General features: G+C 44.6%; 1 protein-coding gene across 1 annotated transcript in view; it reads right to left on the bottom strand.

The window, feature by feature from the left end:
• Window positions 1–1192: 1192 nt before the first annotated feature.
• Window positions 1193–18924, bottom strand: part of jing (AE binding protein 2 jing) — an 85363-nt gene continuing 67631 nt past the window's right edge. The window contains exons 2-9 of the mRNA XM_018028739.2: window positions 12289–12685; window positions 11835–12163; window positions 11116–11584; window positions 10566–10745; window positions 9066–9204; window positions 8851–8981; window positions 8515–8582; window positions 1193–8440 (exon numbers count right to left, since the gene is read on the bottom strand). Coding sequence (XP_017884228.1) covers window positions 8263–8440; window positions 8515–8582; window positions 8851–8981; window positions 9066–9204; window positions 10566–10745; window positions 11116–11584; window positions 11835–12163; window positions 12289–12685 — 1891 coding nt within the window. The 3' untranslated portion in view covers window positions 1193–8262. The remainder of the gene's footprint in view (window positions 8441–8514; window positions 8583–8850; window positions 8982–9065; window positions 9205–10565; window positions 10746–11115; window positions 11585–11834; window positions 12164–12288; window positions 12686–18924) is intronic.

The following is an 18924-nucleotide window of genomic DNA, read 5'->3' as shown; positions in this document are numbered from 1 at the left end:
TACCATTACCATTCCAGGTCTTCTTCCCGTTCTTTCACCGGGGAACTGGCGAACAGTATCTTCGAGACTCGACCGAGTAAATCAACAATCAGTTCGCCTTCCGATTCACCGCGCGCGCTCATATCCGTTTTTGTCTGATTATTTATTTTCTACTATATCCTGTTTAATCATCGTCCGACCCAACGACGACGTACCCGGTCTTCTTTGTCTTTCTACTTTTGAAATATAATGACGATCAACTATACATGGTATACAAAGAAAAGCACAGGTAAACAAAACCTGGAAATAATTCGACTGTGACTTTCTAATTAACCGCTTGTCCCGATGACAACCGTGAATGAAGCGTTACGGGCCATTTGAATAACGAGTCTCGGGATCCTTTTGTTTCAAGCTCCTCTCTTATCATCCTCCGGAAATTTTTCCTTTCCCAGGGTCGCGGCCCGTTTAACTCGAACACCGTAACGTTGGAAACGCGAGCATGAAAAATACTTATTTAAGTCACAGGAAGATCGTCTGGCTGTAATTAACGAGCGTTCGCGAGACAGTTGGAAGAGAAAAATGGGAGAGGGAGGACACTTGAATCGTTGTAACCGTATACTCCGTCAGCGGCTAATTATATCGTAATTCTTTCTCCTCTCGCATGATCGATACGAATTGTGTTCATCCGTAAAAAGGCACGCGAGCCGGCTTATTAAATTTCTCATCGGCCGTAGGTGCTCGTACGTACGCACAACCGACGCGACGTGACCAACAGGTTGTCCGTAGGACTGGAACAAGGATCGGGTTTCCTGCAGCGTGGCCTCACCGCCTGCGGGAATATCGTGTTCCTCGTAGACGGGGTGGTTCATGCCGGAAACGGAAGCAGGACGGAGCTTCCATAAAGCACCCACGCAAATATTTGACGCAAACATTTCCTTTCTTTTGCCGCACTCGATTTCCAATTCTCTTTCAGTTCGGTTTCGCCGTTGCGCAATCTTCCAATTACTGTCAGCTGTTTTCTTTGCATCTCCTTGAACGGAAGTGGGAAAAACGCGGAACGACAATTATCTTTTGTGGCGAATTGTTGCATGCGACGCTGACAAAGGGATCAGAAATAGTAATTACAAATGTTAATAGACGACTTATTGTCGGAGCAGTAACAACGGTTGTACCAAGGGCGGGTAGACAAACGAGCAATGAATGACGACGCGAGTTCGATATCGTAACCGTGAAATTATTATTACTCTCTTACAATATCTGTCTCTTTAATATTCTCCTTGAGCTATAAACCATCATTCGTGTTTGTACATGAAAGTATCCAAAAAGTCAAAAGCACATGTTCGACGTCTCGTTTATTTATTCACACGTTCTCGCGCTTAATACGGGTCTTAAAAAACTTCGCGTACGCTTCACCTATACGCATATACAGGTAATATTATCATCTCGTCCTACGCGCACTCATCATTTTCTCATCGTTTTTACTCTGATTCTCTCGGGGTTACCACTATGTGGATTAATACATAATGAACACCGCGGTGCCTTCGACGATCGCTCGACGAATATCGATCCACGCAACGAATGCGAGACGTTAAGCTTCTGTTATACATACATACATACATACATATATATTTTCCGTTTGGCAGTGCGAAGCGATTGCTCTTTCACCTCTCGTTTCCCCGGACTGATCTTCGGTTTCTTTCAATTCGCAGTGTCAATTCGTTACGAGAAAACGTAGTTTCACGCAATGAAGTGGCAAATGACCACCCCTAGCCGTAACAATTAAAATACCGAGAGTGCAATGGGATATACTTCGTTTCCGAGATCACGCACGATTTATTGCCACTTCGCTTTGAGTCGTGAAAAATTGAAGCAATCTTCGATGAAGAAACGATGTGAGTGAACATGATCGGAGTTGGGCTTTCCAGTTTTCATTTTACGTCGCGGTTCCCTGCCGATCGGGAAATATACCACCAAACGATCGAAAAATGATTCCCCGACTTTTATTGTACACGCCACGGCGAAAAACGCCATCCCCTCGCGCAGTTTCCCTACGTAGTCTAAAGGATTTATTATTAATCGAAACTATGCAATATTTAATCGTCTACTGTTTTCTTTATTACGACACGCCTCCGAACCGAAACAAACCATCGCGGCGTGCCCGTGACAAGCTGATTAGTCGCGACCAACAGGGAGAGCAAAACCGAACGGAAGAATCGTGGAATGATCGTACACGTACTATAAGAGAAGAGATACGCATTCCGTAATACGATGAGTAAAGGGAATAATAAGCTCGCCGCGAGCAAACGATATGGAAGAAGTTTACGAAAGGAACGTCGACTATGTATATTACCGTGCCTCTACTTCTCGCTCGATCGATCGATCCGAATACACGGTATACACGACGCGATCTCTGACTCGCGGTCACCGCGAATCTCCCCGCACTTTTACATAGAATTTATAATAAATGCAAACACTATGCTCGTAATACCGCTATGCCTATAGCCACCGCGCCGATCGATTAAAAAAACGACTACATCGTTACTCGATAACGCTTCAGTTACATATTTACATTGATAAAATAATCACTCTGACGATTTTCTCCCTCGCGGTCGGGCGAGACTCTATCCCATCCTAACGTATGTTTCTCTATTCGTAATCGTTCGTACTAATTCTACTATTTTATTTTCATATTTTTTTTTTAATTTTTCTTTTGTACATTTACAAAGCCGCGCGTTTATACAAAAAATATCCTTGCACCTCAGAGAGAGAGCCGTGAAAACTAGAAAGCCAGATTCGGTGGACGATTCTCGTCTTAAACCAGTCGTTTCGCCTTTTATTTCTTTTTCACGATGAACAAGAAAGTAAATTTTTCCTCGTCGTCAAACGCATCGAAATTTGTCATTAAATTCGGCTGTGTATGCTACGTCGTGCAGGCAATTCGGAATTGAAACTCGCACGATTTGAAAAAAATTGAACGGGTAAATGAAACTCGATGAATCGGTGGGTTTAATAAGTGGACGAATCGAATGAACGCTATCGCTCGTTTGAAATCCGAAGCACCGGCACGAGAAGCACGTTTGAGGCGGTTTCTTTTCTACTCGGTACAACTCCTGAGTACGTTCTATTCGGAGAGCGTTAACAAGTTGGCATTCTAAAGTATCTACACTTATTTTTATTCTATTGCTTTCGTTTCTGTGCGCAGTTACAAACATGTACTATATGTATAGACGCGATCGTACTCGAGGGTTGCAGGGTCGAGTGGATTGAAAATATGGTCAGATTTTACTTCTTGCATCCTTGCGTTACAAAGTTATCTCTGTACCAACGATAAATTTCGCAATTTAAGTGCACGCTTTGAATCGATGAGAAAAGAACAGATGTAGCGATGTCGTCGATTTTCTCTTTTTTTTGTAAAAGAAAAACACTAAGGTCTTCATTTCCCACATGATCGTACCAAATTCTAAGCAAGAAAAATATCGGAAAAATACGACTCCAAATGATCCTTTAAAAGTCTTCAGTATTAAATTGCAAAAAAATGTAATATTTCTCAATACGCTTCTACATACTTTTCCTTCATTTCGCATTTTCTCGCCCATCGTTTCGTAATCTGGTATTTATTTCTTTTCATCCGGACTTACTGTCGTGATCGATCGTGTTCTTTTATTTACACAGTGTTCTAAACGCCTTATTACAATTATAACAGCGTGCTCTTTGCTTTCGACTCTTTCGCATTCTGTCCACGTAAACATTCTGTCTCTCATTTTTCTCTTTACGCTTTTCACACATGTACAAAATTGAGACCCGATCGAGTAGCTATAAAGCATACCGTATTCGCACAAAAATCAGTTTCAAAACGAAAAGAGGGGAACAAGTTTCTGAAACGTAGCTCTTTCCCAGATCGAGTCTCTCTCTCGCTCGCTCCCGACGCTAATCGATACCTATTTACTTGCGCAAAGCTTTACAACGTCTCGCTAAAATATACATTTACTGTTTAGTGTGTAGAATCGCGTGAATAAAAGTTACTAATCCTAAAAAAAAATGATCGATATAAAAAAACGGGATTAAGATAGGGACACTAAATCATCGAGGAGTACGAGCGAAAAACGTATCTCGCGGGTTCCTCTTACGAAAAGGCGCAAAAACGCACGTACGTACAATTGCGTCCTTCTTAAATTTAAAGTAAACCATCTCGATACTTGGGCAGTCTTTTTCCGTTCTGTTTCCCGGTGTTTTGCCTCTTTTCGTCCGCCGTGACCAAACTTTTCCTCGCAAAAACAACGGACATATCTTTTAGTAAATCGAATAATTCAGTCACAACTCAAATCCGTTTTCGGATAGTTTTTCACTTTACTCAACTATTAGATACGTTTACGAAACGATTAGACTCGAGAGAAAGATCAGATTCCCGGATCGTATCGACTTAAATTTTTCGTCACGGTCCACTGTCACGAGATCAAGCGTGATCGGAAATTTCAACTGCCGTTCCACCGCGTCGCGAAACAAGAGAATCAAGTTACACCCTAATCGCGCAAAATAAACTTAATGATTTCTAACTAGACATCCTAAATCTAATAATCGATCCTACGATATCTCTTCTATTTTTCAAAGAAAAGAACTCTTGATTCTCGCGAGGATGAAGAAAAAATACGAGGATTTCCGCGTGAGAGAACGTGGTACCACCCGTGATAGCATTCTTCTGCTAATCTAATGGACCTAAGAGAATCTAACGCGAGTGGAACTAAAGGAACGACGAGTGAATCGTAACCACGCCACGAGATTACCGAACGAGACGAAAAACAATAAGGAACGAGAACGGCAAACGCGAGGAATGATTCGCGCACGCAGCTAACAGCCGGGGAGCCTCGAAAACCGAAGTATTAACGAGGGAAACATTCTGCGCCAACGGTGAAAGAGGGAAAACAAACGAAACGTATGCACGTAAATCAATCTGCCTGCATCAAATTCAATAATGATTTTCAATGAATATGCGTATGTATAATAATTGTACATACATATATGTATGTATATACGATGAGATATACGTGGTACACACATACATACATACATACATATGCGACTGAGATTTGCTCTGTCTTATGTTTCGCTGGCAGTGCCTTGATTTGCGTCTGCCGACGACAGACTGGCAGTATCATAAAAAACGGAAAACTAAAAAAAAAAGTAAAAAAAATCGATCGGTCGGAAGGTGGGCAGTTTTCGAAAACGATTCGCGCCTAACAAACTCGGAACTACCTAGTATAAGATAGAAGCGCGATAGCTTTTGTAAAGTGAGATTAGTTTCTATGGGTGTGCAGCTATTGACTGTATGAATGTGACTTTTAGAACGGCTGGCAGTGCATGATTTCCTTTTTGGCAGTGCACGATTTTACTTGGCAGTGGCACGTCTCTCCTCCCCGTGCGCGAATCGTTCTTCTCTTCCAGACCCACCCTCACGACTCTTCTCACCGAAACAAGAGACGCGGGTTTTAAAAAAGGGATCTCTCCTCGTTTGGAATCGGTCGGCGATTTGAATATCCCCAAGATAACGGCGGTGTTCGTACCGCCGAGCAATGTCTATCGATAATTTCATCTAACTATGTACATTCGCTCGACCGCGATTACTCGTGAACACGCGCGCGCGCCGACAAACATGTTCGTCGGTGCATTCAGGAAGGAAACTAGCGTGGGACCTCTATTTTATAATTGCGACCGACGAAAAGATTTGCGCGCGTACGCGAATCTAGGAAATCCGGACGCTTTTTCCATACGTTCGCGGCAACTAGAGATCTATCGGGTTATACATTTATCCTAATAATAATAGTAAGAATAATTAATCGATCAATTAGCTTAGAGGTTCCTTAATTAAAATCGTATTGGCAGTGTTTCTTAGCTGGTGTGTGTAGGTGTTTCTGTCCGTGTGTGTGTATTCCAAGTTTCTCCTCTTCCGCTCCAGTTGTCTCATTCGCAGTCTTCCTACGTTCGATTCCTTTCAATCAACTCGATACCAGCTACACAACACGTCGTCGACACGTATCTCTATCCTCTCCAACTCATAACTTCTCTTAATTTACAATGTATTTCTCTTTTACCATCTACAATTATTATATGTGTACAACGTGCGGCATCACACATCCATCATGATGTCAGAGACTTCCGCGATACGAGAAATAGATTTTCTACGATCGTCGGCGTTATCTACACCTATGAAAAATAGCGATCCGACGTATCCAGTCCTCCTCTTCTTCCCTGCTTCTTTGTTCGTAATTTCGCGTTCAATTTAATCCCCCAACCCCTTTTCTTCTTTAGTTAACTCCGTGGAAAATGTAACACAGCCATCGTGTTTCTTTTTATCCTTATATAGAGCAGTAACAGTTCTTCTCGTTACTAATCATACAGCACGATACATTCGCTCTCGCTGTCGACTTACTCACATTTCTTTCCGGAGATATAATACATTTTTGGCGCAGGTATCTCCAACTGATCGTTCAATCACGTTTCTTCAATGCGTTTTCCTGTCTTCTCTCCTCTTGACGTTTCTTCTTCCGATCGAATGGAACGGCAAATCAATGAAACTTGGAACTGTTCGAATTCGAAAATCTATAAAAGATTTTGAGATCCAACGGCGAAATGGACAATTGTGTGGAGATTCCTGCTTTGGTAATTTTCTTGTTCGCGCCGACTCGGCGAAGGTAACAATTAAACAAGAGGGATTAAACGGAAAGAAATAATCGCTTGATGTTATTGCCTCGTTATATAGCGACAAGTCTGCATGCGCATGCTGCACCTAATCCAGAGGAAAAGTAAAAATAGGCGAGGATGGAGTGCCTGAGAAATCGTATACATCTCGGGCACGCAATTCTTCTCTCTCTTATTCTATTTCTTCTCTTTTTCTCTCTATTTTAATTTCATTTTGTACAACTCTTTCTAAAGGGAAAAAACAAATGAACCTCGATAGAAATTCCATTGTTGGCGCATCAATCGTTCGACTTATCTCTTTCTCATTTCAAGTTTTGCATCGAGTCCCCATTTTCAAAAATAAAAATCAAGCTTGTTTCGTTTCTTCCTCGTCGATACCACGTTGCGATTTCCTCCGTCCATTGTCCGTTCTCTTTTCGTAAGATTTTGTTATCCGGCATAATCCACGAGCTCACGCTCACCCTCTCTTCATCTCGTTCTCCTTCCAGCTTCTCCTCGTTTCCTCCCTCGTCGTACGACAACGGCCTCCATCAATTTCTACCGAGTTGAAGATCGAGGTAGATACGCATTTACTTTTGAATGTTGGTTTAGGGTCGAGGGTGAGTGGTGCAGGTCTACGTTTCGCAGCACCCTTCATATTCTGCACCCCTTATTCTTCTTTCCCGATTTCTCTCTTGCTAGGGGTATCTTAAACAGGGCCCGGAAGTGCCAAGGGGCCATTGTTAGATATTAATTGATTCCTAAGGCCACCAGAGTGATTATCTCCTTACAATCGTCAACTAACGTTTAACAGCGTCTTCTACTTTTTTTTCCTCCTCTTCTCCGCGCGTTTTAACGCGCCGAGTAAAATCTTAGTTTTGCGTTATTGTTTTTATTTTTCTTTAATATTATTTTTTTGCATTTTAATTCAACACCGTCGTTTTATTCATTGGTCTTGTACGACGGTCACCGATATAAAAACGCATCCACGGTGAGGCACTTTTGAGGCCCAAGCCTAGCCCTTCCGAGTCCGACGAGTGCGAGCCGCGCCTTGCTATCGGACGCAATCTAACGCGACAGGCACTCGTGGCAGGAATCGACCCCAACGTTTCGACGATTTAGTTATCGATAGGCAACAAGAATATCGCTTCATCGCTATTACAACGATTCTACTAATTATATCACCTAAAGATCGATCGATTTAGGCTAAATAAATTAGAATGTATTTACTCTTTCTTCCCCACGTGTCGGGTACTCTTCAGCTACATTCCCAGTGATTCGTTCCGTTTGTTTGTCTCTCCTTGTTCGGTTCCACAGCCGAGGATGCGAGACTCTTACAGCTCGCAATGGCTCCTTTGATCTTCGCGCGTAGCGTTTTTCTCGAACGTCGATTCTCCCGTTTGGACATCCATCCTTACTCTCGCGAGGCAGAACGTTTAACCCCGGTTTCGGTTCCGGTTTGTCGGTTCACCAAGCCCCTTCTGTACAGACCAGAAAACTCGAGTACCGTCCTGATACAGGACTCGTCTCTGACGCAGTTCTCTGGCTTTTGTATCATCGGTTGGTTCTTAATCGTTACGCTTATCCTCGGTCACCGTGACGTCGACATCATCACGAGTTCTTCACCGGTTTTCGACGCTGCTTCACTCGCGTCACCGGCGGCGGGTCGTCGCTTATTGCCGGATGTAGGGCGAGGCTAACTTCTTCGGGGTGGCTCGCCGCAGCTTTTCTTATACCCACGTTCTTCGTGCTTTGTACTTCGGATTCTAGCACCCACTCGTCCGGCTCGCTGATGGGAACAATTAACAAAGTTGTAATTGATAAACCAATGAAATTCAAAGAAAAGAAGATTGAATTACTCACATGTCTGGAGGATACCATCGCAGCAGAACTTTAGTCTTCCCATCCAATTCTACTCTTCGAGCTAATACCTATTCAAATAAGAAGATTCGATTAGAAATGCGATCCCATCCACGGTTCTCAGATAGGGGACATGTGTACAATCTATGCTTCCTCTTCTGCCACCAATTCTTCATTTAGCAGTAGTAATGAGAAGTAGTAAGGGTCATGTATTTTATTGACGCTTGAGGAGAATCGGGCAATATTGGATGATAGCGTACGGACCGTATCTGAGAACCATGGTTCTGTCTGGCGATTCGCGGGGCAAGTAATTCTTTTGGCCAATGGAACAATACTTACTTGACTAGTTAGGGCCATCGAATTTCCCGGAGTCTCCGCGAGACGACCTTGCGTTCTTGACTTCGCCAATTGGTGTAGCCTGTGCTGGAGACCTTCCATCACCCCAGAATCGAAGTAGTCGAATATCCTCGCTGCGTAAAAAAAAATAACGCAATGCAACGATTATAGTTACATAGAAATTCGAGGAATTTCTCGTATCGATGAACGACAGTTACCTGACCAAGGTTGCCGCCTGTATCGGAGACGTTTCCCATTTCTTCTGACCAGTTTTCCTCCGCTTTCGCAACTCCGTTTACTGCTGTTGCTATTCTCCGATTGATTGAAATGTCCGTTCACATGCCTCTCCAAAGCGGGCTGGAAAAAGGATTAGGACGGTTACCACCTAAGATGCGGGCACCTTCCAGGGAAAGCGGTCCCCGCCTATCGGAGGAGTGAAGGATCGAAGACAGAATCAATAGTAAATGTCTGGAGGCAGACATTGAAAGATATAGTTGCTTGTACAATGAACAGGGAAATGCGCGAAGTGAGTCGATCGATGATGAATCTAAGTGCGCCTGTACCAGAATAATGAAACGCATTCGTTTTTCTTTGCGAAAACAAGGGTCAGCAATACCAACGAGTGTGGTCAGGTGTCGACAAAATATGTCGTCGAAGAGAAATCGCAAAGGACAGACGTACGTATCAGCTGTCCCTGGAAATTGCCCGCATTCTCGAAGATAAGCGGTCTGACCGAGGCAACTTCCGAAGTTATTGCTTCGTTCACAGGCAACAACGGTAACGGTTAAGATACAGGAAAACGAAATTTCTATCAATGACACACAGACTGATCGATATAACGTGTGATTTGTCAATAAATCGAAGTTCAGACCAAGCATCGACGAAGTTCATGATATTTCTTTGTCTCTTAACCGGCACAGCTTCGCTCTCAATAAATTAGCGTTCTAGTAGAAGTCAACCAGGGAGTACGTCCGATCCGAACGAGAACAGTCTCGCCTCGTTCGAAGAGAATGAGCGCGTAATCCCTCGTTTAGCGCGCGCAAGATACATTACCCAACGTCAGCAACATCGAATGATAACAATATGTACAACAAACATCCTTCAGAATACTTGGAAAACGTGTAGCTCGTTGAAATGCTTAATAAACAGGAAAAACATTTATTTGATTAATCGTCGCACCACAGTCACCGTCGACGCATTAACAAAAGTATTTCCTCCGTGCATAATGACGGATGAAGGATACAGGAATTCGTTGATAACTCATAGAGGAAAAGCAAGTTAGAGTAATCGCCACCGGGTTATTCAACGGAGAGGCAAATATCCGTTACGCTGCTCTCACGTCGCGCGAATGTTCAAGGATCATGAAACGATACGTAATATCGAGCTTGTGGCTTTGTGACCACAACTTCCCAACGGGGATTGTATCCGATATTGAGATGAATGAAACGTACAGATGAATGAATAGCTCCGGGTAATCATAAAACCAGCATCATTATCACGTTCAAGAAGTGATTCGAACAATTTTTCATAAAGACAAAGTAAACAGGGACAAATATAGAAATAGAAGTTCAATCAGATTGATATAATGCGCGTAGGCCGTGCATTAAAATGTTACACAAAATAAGTAGAACTCGTAATAAACCATCTCTTTAGTTGCAAAGAGAATGAACTTTCCAGTTGTTCGACAGAGAAGGCGAACTTCGGATGCGACGCATTACCTGAGAGCTGAATCTGCTTCCACAGCCATCGACGATGCAGCGGAAGGGTTTGTTGCCACCGTGCGATAACACGTGGCGTTCCAGCCACCTCCTGGAGCAGGAGCTTCTCCCTTGTACTTTGCATCCTTGCCACTGGCAAACGAAATTGTCGCCTCCAGTTTGCGAGTTAATATGCGCCACCTGAAACGGATCAACCCCGATAAACCTTTTCGTCGGATCAAACAGTTGAAATGTTGCAGCGAAACAGTATGCGACGGATATTCGACGGTAGCAAGATGTTGCGGTATCGATTACGTATAAAAAAAAATGTATCGGACGTCGCTGTTGCGAGATCCGTGAACAATGACGGGGGAATCACAACAATGTAACAGAAAACTCGAAACGCGATACGTATACTTTGTTAATTCCTCGGCATACTCGAATTACTTGTTTGCTACATGTTAGCGGTCGGAGTGTTGAAAAAAATATACCCTAAAACCTGTATATAAAATATCGATCTGCTGCACGATGTCGTTTAATATAAAATCTGTAAAATTGTAACTGGTTTTACCTGCAAGTGCTCGAGAAGTTCTCCGCTCGATTCGAAGTTGTCTTCGCACTTGTCCCATCGACAGACACCGCTGTCTGCCCCTTGCTGCCGCTCCGGTTCCCTGGCCGGAAATCGTATGGTGGTCGGCGCAGAAAGAATAGGCGACAAAGGTGGCTTCGATACGCTGCTCCTCGAATCCTCTTCCTCTTCCTCGACATCGTCGGTGGGACTCGCCTGTCGCTCCTTAATCTTCTCGGTTTCCGACTCCGGTACTTTTAGCCTCGCCAATGGGTCCACGCTGGCCTGAGACCTCAGTGAGTCGAGGATGCTCCCACATCCGTTCGTCAGATTGTTGTTTTCGTTCGTGTGAGGCTTCGAAAGTATGCATCCCTTAAAATCGAGGGTTGCAACCTCGTTGGTTAGAGCAGGTGTTGGTGTCGACGGTGACGTCGAAATATTTTTTATGCCCGACATTGGATCCGTAGATAACCTGGTTGACAACAAAGAGAATTACGAACATTGTTTTCGAGGGTAGTGTCCTACTTCCCCTTAATATCCGTAATAAAATATTAGTGTGACGCTGTTATATGAACAAATAGAAAATTATGGATGATATGATTTTTATCTTGAAACATGGCGTACCTCGATAAAAGGATTTCGTAGTTACGAGCGTAACAGCTAAAAGGATGACAGAAGATGTCGATGTTCGAGGCACGCCAAAAAGTAAAAGATAGCCCTACCTTAGTGACGTGATCTTGCAACTCGGGATGCTCTTCAATACATCGTTTGACACGGGCAGGCTGACCATCGGTTTAGGCAGCTTCTTATCCATCTTACCATTGGTCCTCGGTATTATCACTACCGGCAGCGGTCTCTTCACCGGCGACGGTACCGTCAACGTGCTCCTTACTTCCCAATCATTGTTGGAGTTGTTCATTCTTCCATTAGGCGTCACGGTCCCTAGGTATTTGGCCAAGCCAGCCTTGTTCCTCTGGATCGTGGACGGCCTCCGAAACTCCGTTGAACTCTTCGCGACCAATACCGACATGGCCTCGCTGTTCTTCTTGATCTGTGAACAAGAATCAATACGTTCCCATGTACAAAGCAATATAGCGCATTTGTATATAAACATTCAAACTTCTTTTACATCGATTGATTAATAAATTAGAATGTTGCAAGACGTCGAGTACATACCTTTAGCTGCTGAGGTTTAATTTGAGTTTTAAAGTACTCGGTGATCTTCCCCTGAGACGACTCCTGATGATGATGCCCGACGTTCGGTTTCGATTTAATGGTTCCCCGGAAAGTTGGATCCGCGGCCCCGGACCTTGGTACGGCGCCAGCCTCGGGCTCACCCCTGAGCCTCTTGTAGGTAGAGCACGGGGTGGCTGCCAATGGCGGGGTCCAGGGCCACTGGGGCCTGGTGCCGACCTGCGAGGACGGCGCCAGCTTGGGTAGGGACGGAAGTGGACTGGCAGACGCGCCCCGTATCGCTACCCCTTCGTCGCTACTGGTACTGCACGGTGAACCCGGTTCCGTAATATCGCTGGTACCACTGCTGCTGCACTCGCCGCATGATATAGCAACGCCACTGAAAAATATTATATTCGATCGTGATTAAAGAATATCTCAGTGGAACACTTTTGATCAATGATCGTCTCAAATAAAATTAGTACAAATTTCCATTATGTGCGATTTTGCAAAGCATTATTTGTTTTTCATCTCAGAGGTGAGAACGATAATTAAGAGCAATTGAAAGAACGGAATGACGTTTTCCCGTTTATGGAGTAATTATTACAAATGTGTTTGAAAGAAGTTGCTCGGAGATGCAATGGCTAAACGAAGGAACCGGTCTCGGAGGACGGAAACGACTACCAAGGAAATTGCCTGCTTACCAGGTAATGGTATTACTGGCAGCGCAAACCTAATTACAGGATCGGACATTGGTTGGCTCGGGATTTCGAAAAATCTGCCAGTGCCAGTAGGATCCTGGCTTCAATGATTCGTGAGGAGTAAGGGAAACAAGGGAGAGCTATACCCACGTCGCCCTTAAACGTGTCTGTTCTTTCCAGATATCAGTGACTATTTTACGCTACGTATGCGCGTTCTCGAATTTCTCCTAAGACAGTATTTTGTGTGATCATTATAGACCGAAGAATCCAAAGAATCTTGAATTTCTGAATAGTAAGGAATTCCGCGGAAAATTGATTAGATCGCGAAACAGTAAACCTTCCCCAGATTCGGTGCGTGCACACCTGCCGCGTTGCGCGAACTCCGATTGCAAACGCAAATCGTATCGCATACCAGAGCATGCGGTGGTAGTAGGTAGTTCGTGTTTCCAGGCCGCGAAAAAGAATTTGCCCAGCAGGAACGAAGTTCGTCGCTCCGATCCGACGGATTGAATTCACGTTGTCTCCTTCCCTCGTTTCATCGCCCCGTTGGCGATAAATCTACGACAGCCGGAACTTTGAGCGCTCTCGTTTTACATCGATCGATTAATTTACCACCTGATCGGCCGCTTACGAGATAATTACAAAGTATCGCGAGACTCTCGTCGCCTACACGCCCACGATTATCGATAACGCAGTTGATGGTCGGTTAAAACTTTTTAGTCGATAGCTGACTGATAATAATTGCATCGCAACTTCAAAACGGCAACCAACCCCTCGATTAACTCGCGAGTATCAATCGTTTGATAGTTTAGTTTAGTTGTATAATGTGATACGCGAGTATTATCTTTCACAGTGATAAGCCGTATAAAACGGAAAGTGGTTTAGGACAACTTTACTGAGAATTCGCTTGACTCTTTGGGATGCTTAAACTGATATTATGGGAGTGTACGTGAAATAAATTTCGCTACTAATTAGAACTCTACATCGATGAGAAACAAGTAGCAAAGAGAGGAAGAGGACGGTTGGCTCGGGCTTGAATGGTTTTCGCCGCGAGTGAATATTTTCGGAGGCGCGGTTCGTGCCGGGCCGTCGACGTCACCGGAGAAAGAAAGACACTGACCTTTCCACATTACGATTCCTTTCCCGACATTGCGTTTACGCAACGACGCGCTCTGCCGGCCGGAAACCGGAGAGCCCGAGCCGTGAACGCTCGCGAGGGAAGCGCAGTCCAAGCTGCAGGTCATTCGTTAAACTGCAGCCTGAGCCAGTGAACGATGGACATTGTGCCAGAAAATTTCTCCATTTGATCTCTCTCTATACCTCTTCGACTCGAGATCGTCCTACCTGAACTTGGATAGCTTCGAACATTTGAAATTGGTGATAGATCGCCAAAGGAAGTTATAGAAGAATTATTCTTTTGTATAAGAGTCGCCAATTTTGCAGGTGATATTGCTTAAAACGTTATTTCTATCGACTCCCAGAGTTGTAAGTGACACGACCTCGTAACAAAGTCGATTGCCTTTCTAGTAACCGAAGCCAGGATGATTTTTTCGTTTCACGCGAGGATCGCGATCGAGGGATCTACGCGTCGTGATAGGATCGCGAGGCCAAGCGAAGCACTCACGGATCACGCTACGTTGATTATATTGTCCTTGCAGGTGGCTCCTCCGCTCGGAGGTGCACCAAGGCTTTTGACCTACACATTTCCATCCACTACATCGAGTCAGTGTTTCTCTCTTCTTCTCTTTGCCTCCTAGAATCTCTCTCTGTTCGCGCGGCTCTTCTTTCTCATTTCCCACACACCGTTTCGCCGACGCTCCTCTGCATCGCTCTGCTCTTTGCCGTGCTCCACACTCCTTTCTTCGTCGAGCTTTTACGCGTGTACTATTTACCAACGTGAGCGCACGTTTCGCTCTCGGGATCTCTCGTCCACTTTTCCCCTCCGGTCCCTCCTTCCTCCGTGCACGCTTTTCCGAAACATCTGTTCCACACAGCTGAGGCTAAAGCTTATTTTCGTAGGAGACGTGAAACCACACGCACGTATACAGACCGCCGGCTGGCTCTTTTCTGAATCTCGCTCTATCTCGCGAGTCAAAGATTCTCAAAACAATAGGTGCTGGTACAGCTCAACGCGGTGTAGTATTTGGCTCCTTTCAATGGGACAAAAGACTTTCCCGATTCCGATTTCTTCTACAGAACAGTTTCGACGTCATGTCACCGATTACACGACCTAATCGGAGAGCTCGCTTTTCGCGTATACAGTATCTTTCGTATTCATTTTTCCAGCCTGCATCTCCTCTTTCATCTCCACTTCTTCTCTCTCGGATTTCTGATTCTTAATTCCGTGTCGTGGATGGCACTTCACCCCGAGCCCGAACATGCCTCCTTCTTGCTGAGCCATCGTTCGCGCTCCCTTTCGCGATAGATCGCTTCATCTCTTTCCGACGTACACTTTTCCTCCCTCGCTTCGTAGTCCGTCTCTCTCCGTCACGGCTCCACTCCGGCGCCCTCGTCTATCCCGGACCTCTTAGAATTCCTCCTCGCGGTCCTCTCTCCTCCTGTCCCTCTTCAGAAAATCCATCCTTCTAATTCCTCCGCGTCCTTCGCCGCTCGCCCTTTCTCCATGCTTCCACCACCGTTTCTCCTTCTCTTTCTCGCCCGTTTTTACACTCCTTTTTCTCTCGTCACTCTCGCTCTTTCTACGCTCGCGGTCCACTCTCTCGTTCACCATCTTCGTCGCACGATTCGGTCTCTGTTGCTCACCAGACTTTCTCTATTCCTCTCCGTCTCGCTATCGTTCCCCGTCCTTTATCAGCGACAGGCTTACGGAGCACCGGACGGACAGGGCGATGGGAATGATGCACTCGCACGCAGTTTCGCTTATCGATTACGAATCCGGTTATGCACGCCAGCAGATGCTAATCTCCGTTCACGACGTCGTGACGCAAAAACTCTCCGATTCGGTTACAGCTGTTAAACGATTAGAACGACTCAGCACACGTAGTTAGATTCCGCTTGAAACTTCTCAGAATACACGCCATTCCTTCAGTTACGAAAGAGAAAATCGAACGAGAATTATGAACTCGCTTCGCTGAACACAGCGTCATGGCTTTTTATACAAGGGCTAGTACTTTCCACTACCCTTATTCTCCGTTCCGGTTAACATATCGATTAAACTTCGAATCTAATTAAGATATCTTCTTACGTTACATTTTCAGAATTAATAAAGTCGAGCAATAAAATTATGTACGCCTCTCATCACATGTATAAATATTGTTTTCTTCATTATCGTAATTATTCAGTTCCTGGAAATTAAGATGGATGAAGATTGTATTTCTTGTCTAATTTGTCGGGCACATTTATACATTACGTGTATTACATTTTATACACGTTCAATCTTTCCGTAAATGCGTACATATAAAATTGTAAAAGCCAGTGAACAGAAATTGGGATTTTTACTGTACACCGTATGTACAGTTGCAACTGTTGTGCGATTAATCACGCGTTGCCACTTGGAAATGTTTGATCGAAGGTTTCGGAGCCTTATCCGATTCGGTCCCATCGCTAGCGCAAGCTTGCAACCACGCATACTCGTCCACGTATCTCTCTATCCACCTCTGTCCCTCGCACGGGAAAATAGTATTCGCGCGAGTGTTCCCCGTCCCTCTATCGACCTCCTCGTCCAGCAAACGACGACCGGCGGAAATGCATGCGCTCACCTAAATACCTCGAGTTATATTCACAACTAGAACCGAGCGCGCGGACAACCAGCAATACCGCGCCGCCTGGTCGCCCGCTTCAATCGAGAGGCTCTAAACACCCTGTTTCCTCGTCTTTGACGAAAATAAAAAAAGACCGTGGTGAATACGTCGGTTGAGGTATTTTCGAAAAGCATCGTCGCGTCGACTTTCATCGAAATGGGACGCGTGTATTATTCAACGATTCGACGGCTGTATCTCGGGCCGGGAATCTCTTATTCCGGGAAAAGGTCAACCCCCGGGACGAGAGGTGGTCGTCGGCCATCTTGCCAGGCACCCCCGCCATTCCGTCTTTGTTCCAGGGAACAGAAACGGAAACAGCCGGTCGCATTCGTCGACTCCCATCAATTTCGTTCAATTTTTCATTGAGACGCACTCCCTAAATCTCTCTCCCAGACACCCTCGATAATCCCGACTGGGTCTCTTCCCGACGTCGCGTTCGAACGCGCAAGAAATCTGATTCCCAAGAGCGGAAGGTGAAATAGACGCGTACACCAGGAATCTGTTCCACGTAATACGGGAAGCGAGTGACGCGTCACAGTTCGTAAGTGCGATGGCCAGCGACGTTGCATAACTGACCTACGCCCAATCTGGTGATCCCCGCTACGGTCACGCGAGCACACGCACAATACCCCGAGCTCCCTTGTTCCTCTTTGAACGCGAATTCCGGAGGGTGAACTCGCAGCGAGACTGTTATACAACAATTCTGTCGGAGAAGCCAGTCCTCCGGCAAAGAATTTCGCGTGGGAGGAAATACAAGCTAACGAGACACCCTTGAATCTGAACATTAGAATTGTCTCGATTCTCTGAGAAACAAAGACGTAAAATCGAATGATAAACCCATATTTTCTACTCTAATGGAGCAAAGATTGGAGATCTTGTGTAATCAATTGAATCATTCTTATAAATATGTGAAAAAACTACACTGAACCAAAGCGATAGGGTTATCGGGAATTAATTACATAGTGGGAAAAAATCGGTGACCCTAAGGGCGATCGCGTTTTAAAAAAACCGAGACGAATGGGCGCCGCTAATGAAGTAGCCATTCAGATGATAATGACATTTGTAATGAGGAGAAAAAGAGAGAGAGAGAGAGAACGGCGTAGCGTAATTTTAACTGGCGAACCCCGATTGAATACCGGGCCCAGCAGCTGGCTGGTTTGAAAACGATTCGTCGTAGCCGCGGTGGCCAATTTAGCCCGTCATTATTGCGACCAATAAACAACTGATTCCGGCATCCCGACGATTCCTCTTGGTCCGATTGTGAGCACGCTTTCGAGTGGACGGCGAGAGAGAGACCAGTGGACATTTAAATACTGCGAGAGGATATCAAAGGAACGCGTTTGCTCTTAGAATCGCTCTCGAATCGGTCGTTACCGATTCCCGACCCTTCGCATTTCGAGGAGGGAACATGATCAAGACGATGGCTTGATTGCTTGCCTCGTGAGAACCTCACGATTGATACTCAGACTTTGACAAATCTAATACGAACAATTGATGACACGTTTAGATGCAATAAACAAATGCTCGCCTGGAACATTGAACAAAGTCCTAGCATCGACTTCTGGATTGACCATTATTTCGTTGAGCAACGTTTCTGTTCTCATCAAGGATTAAGGATGTATTGGCTATATAGTCAATCCCAAAAGTTTATGTACCTTAGAAAAACGCATTTCCTATCATTAGAAATAGTGCACTTTTCTTCTAATTTCGATATTTAATGAGTTACATATGATTATATGGCATTTTATTGATGTTGACAAAATCCGACTATTCCACCGTTGAAACGGTGAACTTTTGGAAAAAAATTTCGTTTTTCCTCAATAACTCCGAAACCCTTGGAGATACGGGAAAATTGCATAGGACCTTTTTTGTAGGGGACGACGAGATCTACAATTTCCATGTAAAAATATTTCGCTAGCGTTAATAGTTAACGAGTTATTGACGAAAAACGAAAAAACAGTTTTTTGCAAATTACTCGTTAACTATTGACGCTAGCGAAATATTTTTACATGGAAATTGTAGATCTCGTCGTCCCCTACAAAAAAGGTCCTATGCAATTTTCCCGTATCTCCAAGGGTTTCGGAGTTATTGAGGAAAAACGAAATTTTTTTCCAAAAGTTCACCGTTTCAACGGTGGAATAGTCGGATTTTGTCAACATCAATAAAATGCCATATAA

The sequence above is a fragment of the Ceratina calcarata genome, unplaced genomic scaffold, assembly GCF_001652005.2.
Source record: "Ceratina calcarata isolate Rehan_Ccalc_2016 unplaced genomic scaffold, ASM165200v1 scaffold471.2, whole genome shotgun sequence".
In the NCBI taxonomy this organism is placed as follows: domain Eukaryota; kingdom Metazoa; phylum Arthropoda; class Insecta; order Hymenoptera; family Apidae; genus Ceratina; species Ceratina calcarata.
Note: the sequence above shows the minus strand (reverse complement) of the source record. Positions and strands in the feature narration are given on the sequence as shown.